At 57.2% G+C, this 7,733-nt stretch overlaps 1 protein-coding gene across 1 annotated transcript; it reads left to right on the top strand.

The window, feature by feature from the left end:
- The first annotated feature begins 314 nt into the window (after nt 1–314).
- C1QL1 (complement C1q like 1) lies at nt 315–7,383 on the top strand. The gene is made up of 2 exons (XM_010986432.3): nt 315–1,224; nt 6,705–7,383. Exons 1-2 carry the CDS (start codon nt 628–630, stop codon nt 6,882–6,884), a joined length of 777 nt encoding a protein of 258 aa, XP_010984734.3. The 5' UTR covers nt 315–627; the 3' UTR covers nt 6,885–7,383.
- Nucleotides 7,384–7,733: the final 350 nt, after the last annotated feature.

The following is a 7,733-nucleotide window of genomic DNA, read 5'->3' as shown; positions in this document are numbered from 1 at the left end:
TAGCTCTTCCTGTGGCCTTCTCTTCCATTCTCTCTTTGGTCCCTACTCTCCCCTCCCCTATGGGAGCCTCTCTTGTGTCTCAGACTCTAGTCCCCTCCCCCTTTCCGGGGCTCTGTCTCTTGCTCCCTCAGTCTCCCCTTTCCTCTCCAGGATCCAGCTCTCTGTCCCGCGGCCCCGCCCCGCGGCCCCGCCCCCTATGTGGGCGGAGCCATACCGCCCGCGGCCCAATTAGGCGCCGGTTCCGCCCTCAGCCCCACCCCTCGCGGGAGCCGAGCCGCGCCGAGCGGGTGGGGCTGGACAGGGCGGAGGGGGCGGTGGTCCGAGCGCTGGGAGGCGGGAGGAAAGAGGCAGGAGGCGGTGGCCGCTGCGAGCAGTTCGGCCGCGCAGCGGGAGGGAGGCGCGAGGCAGGAGCGGGCGGCTGGGCTCGGCAGCGCAACCAGCGCAGCGTGGCGCCCCGGGCCCGGCCCCATGCCCTCAGCCCTGCCGGACCGCCCTTGAGCTCGGGCGCCCCGCCCGCGCCCCCCGCCCGCCGGCACCATTGCCCCGACGGCGCGGCCGGGAGGCCCGGCGCTCCCCAGGCTCCGCGCCGGCCGGAAGACTCTGTTGGCGGCCGCCGCGGGCGTGGTGATGCTGCTGGTGCTGGTGGTGCTTATTCCCGTGCTGGTGAGCTCGGGCGGCCCAGATGGCCACTATGAAATGCTGGGCACCTGCCGCATGGTGTGCGACCCCTACCCCGCGCGGGGCCCCGGCGCCGGCGCGCGGCCCGACGGCGGCGACGCCCTGAGCGAGCAGAGCGGCGCGCCCCCGCCCTCCACGCTGGTGCAGGGCCCCCAGGGGAAGCCGGGCCGCACAGGCAAGCCCGGCCCTCCCGGGCCCCCCGGGGACCCGGGTCCTCCGGGCCCTGTGGGGCCACCCGGCGAGAAGGGTGAGCCGGGTAAGACCGGCCCTCCCGGGCTGCCGGGCGCGGGGGGCAGCGGCGCCATCAGCACGGCTACCTACACCACGGTGCCGCGCGTGGCTTTCTACGCCGGCCTCAAGAACCCTCACGAGGGTTACGAGGTGCTCAAGTTCGACGACGTGGTCACCAACCTAGGCAACAACTACGACGCGACCAGCGGCAAGTTTACGTGCAACATTCCCGGCACCTACTTTTTCACCTACCACGTTCTCATGCGCGGCGGCGACGGCACCAGTATGTGGGCGGACCTCTGCAAGAACGGCCAGGTGGGCCCGGGGGGGCATGGGGCTGGCCTGGGGGCAGGGCACCCAGGGAGCCCAGGATACATGGGTACCGGCGGGCCCGGGTGGAGACCCTGCAGCGGCCCAGCTTAGGCATCACGTGCGGTGATAGTCAGGGCTGGCTGGCACTCCTAACTCCTTGGTTCCTGGGCGCCAGCTCCAAGGCAGACGCCGCCGGGCACCGGCAGTATGGAAATGCGGGAGATAAATCCAACTAATAATCAGAGCTCAGGGCTCCCGAGCGCGCGGACTAGCCCCTGGGGGCTTGGCCCTTGGGAAGCAGCATCTGAGAGTTGAGCTTCTGGTTGATACCAGCTGGCGATCAGGGGACGGTAAGGATGGACTCGGGAAAGGCAGCCTCGGCGCCCGCGGGCGCCTAAGCGCATTGCTAGGCGCGCAAGCGGAGAAGGCGAGCTGTAGGTGTTTTGCGCACAAAGGCAAAGGAAGCCGAGCGCACAAAGCTTTAGCTGCAATATATACCCCGCCTTTGGGAAGGGACATTGGGCCAATCTGATGCCCTTTGCTAAACCCGAGACTGCGCAGCCCCGTTCGCGCTGTGTCAGAGCTAAGCGCTTGAGAAGGTGGCCTGGGGGGAAAAGTTTTCCCTCCCGAGGCCAGGCAAAGAGGTGGAAACTCCCCCTCCTCTTACCTCCCAGCTGCAACTCGTAATTCCAGGGCTCCCTCTTCCTTCCTTATCCCCACCCCAGAGACCAGAGTGACAGCTACCAAGCTCCCGAGGTCTTCGGTATTGGTGACTGGTAGTGCCTGGTGCTCTCCTTGGAACTGCTGCCCCGGGACCAATCTTGACCTAATGGTGTCCCAGGATGGCAGTTTTACCCAGCTCCCTTTGCTTTGATTACCTCTCCCTTCCTAGTGCTCCCAGACCATGGTGACCTGGGGCCCCTGGGGGTGGTCAGGCAGAGCATTCTTGTGGAAGAAGGGGCCAGTACCAGTCAGAACTAAAGCTAGGCTGGTGAGAGTTGGGAAAGAATCTCCTGAGTCTGAGACCCAAGATCTGATTGGAATCCTTTTCACTGCGGCACTCCCCTGAGGTAGACCATGGCTAGGGGGTGGGGGAAAGGACAGGCATGGGAGTCAGCAAAAAGCCTACCAGGTGCTTGTAAGTTCTGCCCCCTCCTCTCTCTCCACTTCCTGCTCTCTCTCCCTCTCTCTGGTTTCTGCCTCTCCCTTTCCTCTTTCTCCTATCTCTCCATCTCTTGCTTGCCTCTCTCCTGTGTCTGCCAGTTCTGTCCATCTCTCCTTGGGTTTCTGGCCCCACATTCCTCGGTTTTATCCCTCTCTATATTCCTTGGGTGTCTCTCTCCCACTTGTGTCTATCAGGCTTCCTGTGTCTCTCCTCTTTGTCCTTGGTTCTTGACCAAATGGGAGGCCCTGGTATCCAGTGAGGGCTCTTTCTGCAGACAGCCCCACAGTTCCCCTTATTAATAACCAATAAGAGATGCAACAGTGTCACCTTCATCAATGGAATTTCTTCTTTTCCCAAAGAAAGTTTGCACTGACACCAAGCTGAGGTTTCAGGAAGTTGTGAACCCAGCTTACCTGGATAGGGAGGTGGTCACCAGGACAGCAGTGGGCCCTAGACTCCGAGCTGCTTCAGGAGGGTGCCACAAGGCCCCAGAGATGAGGCAAGAGGAGGCCCCAAAGATGGTGTGTTCTTGGGGTGGGGGCACTTGCTTCGGTCACTGGGAGGTGAATCTGACTCAAAAGCCTCTTTTTACCCCACCAGCAAGGAGGTGGCATCACAGGATGGTAGAAGAAAGAAGGTGGCTTTAGCCAGGGTTTTCACAGACCCAGCATCTTAACAGTTACTCAGACTATTTCCTCCCCTGCAAAAAAAAAAAAAAAAAAAAAAAAAAAAAAATCCAAGACAAATAGTGGGACTATAGGCTTGGGGCCTCACCAGCAGCCTCTGTGACTTCTCCTTCCTGATTGTCCAAGAAACTCATTTAATCTCAATAGTCATTCCACCTATTAGTTTTGAGCCCCTAGTAGGAGTCAGGTTTGGGGCTTGGTTCCAGGGGTTCAATCTGCTTGCCCTCCAGGACCTCATGGCCTGTGCAGGGGAGACAGTCGTAATCACACAATAGCACAGCCCAGCGATTACTGTGTGAGAGGAGGACGAGGAGCCCACTGAAACTCCTGTCCCCAGAGAGGTTGGCTGGATGGGGTGGTTCAGTGGGGCCTGCCCCAGCTCAGAACAACCTGGTTAGGGGAAACTGTGGTGAACCTGGGTTCCCAAGGTGAGAAGACACAGGGAGAAAATTAAAAGGTCAAGTGGAGGGAAAGGCTGGCTCAGAGGTGGAAGAGGACATTAAAGTGAGCAGAGAACAAAATGATGGGGCTGGGCGATGGGTGGGAACAGAAGAGAGGAGCTGCTCCTCCTACAACCTTCAAGAATGGAGCGATCCTGGGCTCTGTGCTTTTCCTTCCTGGCTTCTTGCCTGCAGAGAGGCTTCCAGAATTTCCTCAGGAAGGCAGAGCTGCATCTGGGCGCTGCCCTTTCCCTGGGCAAGATGGGGAGGGGGGAGTCACTGCCTCCTGCCTAGTGCTGAGGCCCTGTCTCTGTCCCTGTCTGAGGCCCACCTGCCCCTCTCCCTAGGGGTAGCTTTGAGTCACTACTGCACACACAGCCTGATGGCACTAAACCGTGGTCATTCGGACATGGGGACATAAGGAGCCAGAGGAAGAGACTCTGGTTTGGGGCTGGTGCCCTGGGTGAGGTGAGCTCCCTGCAGCTCCCTCTAAGATGCGCAGTTCAGGTGGGCCCGGGAGGATTGATAAACTGGGCTAGGGAAGACAGGGCTGTGTGAGGATGGGTCAGGGCCTGTGGGAAGGTGAGTATAACAAATGAGCAGGGGCTTGGACAGACACCAGAGTCTGAGTGAGGTGAGAGGTGGTGGGGTGTGTAAATTGAAGAGCGTGGTATAAAGACCTAACTGCAGATCAGCTTCTCTGATGGGGGAAAGGGGTCCCCTGGCTGTCCTGTCTGGCCTCTGATACCTGCCACAGCAGACAGCACAGTGCCTGGCCAAGTAGGGACCCAGTAATTGTCTGAAAGCACATGTCCCCTGGGAGCCAGGCTGGCTGCCTGTGGGAGCCACACCTGAACATACAAGACCCCAGCATTGCTCTGGGTGCAGGGGCACGTTTCCTGGGTTCTTTACCCCCACTCCAGGCCCCTGGTCCCATCACTGCCTCAGTTTCCCTTCCTGGCAACCCTTGAGGAGATGCTTCTGTAGTGCCCCCTCGTGGCAAGACCCTGACTTGCTTTCTTGCTTCCATGATAACCTCAGATCCCTAAACTTCCCCTTATCCCCCAGGAGGATGTTGGATGCCTCAATGGTTTCCAGTCTTGGGCAGAGAATCAGGACCCCTGGGTTCCATTCCTGGATTCCCCACTGTCTAAGGTTGGAAGAGCATTAATTTTCCCTGCCTCCATGGATAATTAGGATAATCACAGCAACAATCATGGTGATGAATAAATAATAAACATAAGCATAACAGTTCTGATGCCTGTCACATCACCAGGAGATTCCTGATGACAGATGACTGTATTCTAATGGATTTGGCTATTAAGAAGCACACTGTTTTAATGAGTTAAGGCTAAATTAATCTGGGTAATAAAAATAATTGTTATTAGTAGTAATTTATTAGCAAAGATAATGAAATGCATGTGTAATAATAAATACCACCAGGATTAGGGCCCAGGGAACAATACAGAACTTGGCGGCTTGCTTTGAGCTCTTTCCTAGTAGCTCAAAGCCCCACCAAGATTAAAAAAATTTTTTCCCTTCACCATCAAAAGGCTTTTACAGAGGTGGCAGTGGTGAGGTAGGATCTTCTTATCCATTTTCTGAAACTGAGCTCCTTGACAGATAGTGTCTGTCCTTTATTTAATTTCCCCCCACCTTTAGCTGAAACAGTTGTCCCAACTAAGTACCCCCAAACAATTCCTCCCCAGGCTGGGGAAAGAGATTGAGGGGAGAGAAGGGGCTGGAGGGATGTGGGCTTTAAATGGCTGACTGCACGCAAATATGTTGGGTCCTCCTGGTGCAGCATTGCTGCTGACTCAGCAGCTTGGGCACAGCAGACCTGCAATTCTGCCTCCAGCCCAGAAGGGAGGATGGGCCCTTACCCTTATTTGGCTTGGTCCAGCCTAGACTGGGGGAAGTCTAGGCCCTTGGGGAAGGTGCCTTCACAGAAGGTGCAGGGTGGAGGGTTGGTTGAGGAGCCTGGCTGAGAGAACCCCACTCAATGCAGCCTCCCCTCAACATAAGCCAGAACCTGGAAATGGCTCTTCTCTTCCCATTCTCCACCCAGAATATCCTGGCTCAGATGGCCCAGGACTTTCATTGGCCTCAGCTATTAGGAAGGAATGCCTGGAGGGAATTTGTCCACCACCCCACCTCCTCAATATCTTATGATTATAGTCTGAGCTCCCAAAAGTGATGCTTCGGGCTTCAAACCCAAATGCAAGTGCTCCCTTGTCCCGTTATCCTGCCTGTCCCTCCCTTCCTTCATCAAAACAAGGACTAGCAAGGATTCAGATCAGATTGAGGATCACTGAGGGATATGAGGCTTAGTTCCCTTCTTCCCACCCACTTCCTTTCTACCACCGTTTGGAGGACACAGGAGGAGCCAGAAATCCTCTTTGGGTGCAGTAATAGTCACAAGTAAAGCTACACATCCTTGGAAGCAGGATGCAGGCCCAATGTGAGCCTTGGGAAAGGAAATAATTACCAGGCCTTCCATCTCACGGCTCTGGTGTGAAAGACTCCAGAATGCACTTCAGACAAGGAGTCCACAGTTCAGGTTCTGATACTAAGGTGGTTGCTTACTAGCAGCTTGGCATTGGTCCAAGCCCTGACCTAAAAGACCAAGGTGTGCCCTGGTGTCCATCCACCCACATAAGAACAAGTGGATGTGGCCGAAATGTAAGGTCTCATTACTACAATGAAAGTAGAGAGGAGAGAATGATGAGAGTGGGGATGGCTCGCCATCCTTTGGGGGTCCAGAGAATTCCTCTCTGCAAGGAAAGAGTTCCAGGCTGGGGCATCCTGGAGGCATTGCTGAGGTCCTCAGGGGGCCAGACAGTGAGACCTAGAGGAGTTAAAGGAGCTGATTTCACTTTGAATCCCAATTCAGACCCAGTTTACACCTGCCCTAGAAATTCAGGGCCCCTTTATAACCCTCTTCCAAAACACAGTTATTGAAAAGTGGGGTGGTGGGATGTCAGGAGAAAAGCAAGCTGAGAGCTCTGATGGGGCTGGAGGTGGGACTTTTAGGGCCTCCAGTTACTCCGCATGTGGCTGCCTTATCTCTGAGAGTCCCCCTCCCTTCCGATCGAACCACCGGACAACCGGAAGTCTCTCCCTCCTCCTCCTCCCCTTCCCTCTCACACACACCACTACTCTCCCTCCTACCACCCCCTCCAACCTCCGCAGGTGCGGGCCAGCGCCATTGCCCAGGACGCAGACCAGAACTACGACTATGCCAGCAACAGCGTGATCCTGCACCTGGACGCGGGCGACGAGGTCTTCATCAAGCTCGACGGAGGCAAAGCGCACGGCGGCAATAGCAACAAATACAGCACGTTCTCCGGCTTCATCATCTATTCGGATTGAGCTCCCCGCGACCCCTCCATCCCCTGTCCCCTACGGGGTTCCTCTCCCGGCGGGGTAGAGAATGACGCGTCCCCCGCCACCCCCTTGCTGCCCGTCGCGGTTGCAGGCCCTCCCGGCTATGACGCCTCCGGCCCGCCCTCGCCACCGCCTGGGCCGCAGCTAGCCCTCCCGCCGGCTCGCCGCAGAGCCGGGGCCATCGCGCCCTTCCCGGTCCCAGGGAGGCGGTGTTGACCACCTCCGCTCCATTCGGCCCGCGCTGTATATTTGTACAATAGGATTGTTTATTGCCCACCCTGCCGGCCAGCCCACCCCAGCTTGGGGAGAGGTCTCGGCGGGGTCGCTCCCTGCTCCATGCGCTGCCCACCTGATCTGGAGTGGTGCTGCCTGGGGGAGGGGTGGTGGTTGGGGGCTGGGTAGCTTCCCAGCACTCCCTACAGCCCCAGCCCGGCTGCGCCCCCTCTGACCAAAGCTATAATAAAAACACTTCCACCCCGCTGGCTTTCCGACTGTGCCCTGGAGAGGAGTTGCCGGAGGGGACCTTGAACCCTGCGGTCCTCCAGACTGGGGATGGATAGGCTGGACGCTTCTCTGGGGTCTGGGGGAAGCCAAGTGCCTGAGTCAGAGCTGCTCCAAGAGGAGATGGGCCAAGCTCCGGTTATGTTTTGTTTTGTTTTGTTTTGTTTTGTTTTGTTTTGTTTTGTTTTGTTTTTTTCCGACCTTGAAAATGGCATCAGCATTCCAAAGGCACGGCAAGGTTTAAATTGGGAGACCCAGGGCCATCATGTATAATCCTGAGCAAGTCACTCTTTTCTGACTCATTCCTGGGTTAGTGACAGCAATGAAAGGAAC

This window comes from Camelus dromedarius, chromosome 16, assembly GCF_036321535.1.
Source record: "Camelus dromedarius isolate mCamDro1 chromosome 16, mCamDro1.pat, whole genome shotgun sequence".
Lineage (NCBI taxonomy): Eukaryota > Metazoa > Chordata > Mammalia > Artiodactyla > Camelidae > Camelus > Camelus dromedarius.
This window is presented reverse-complemented; position numbering and strand designations above follow the sequence as displayed.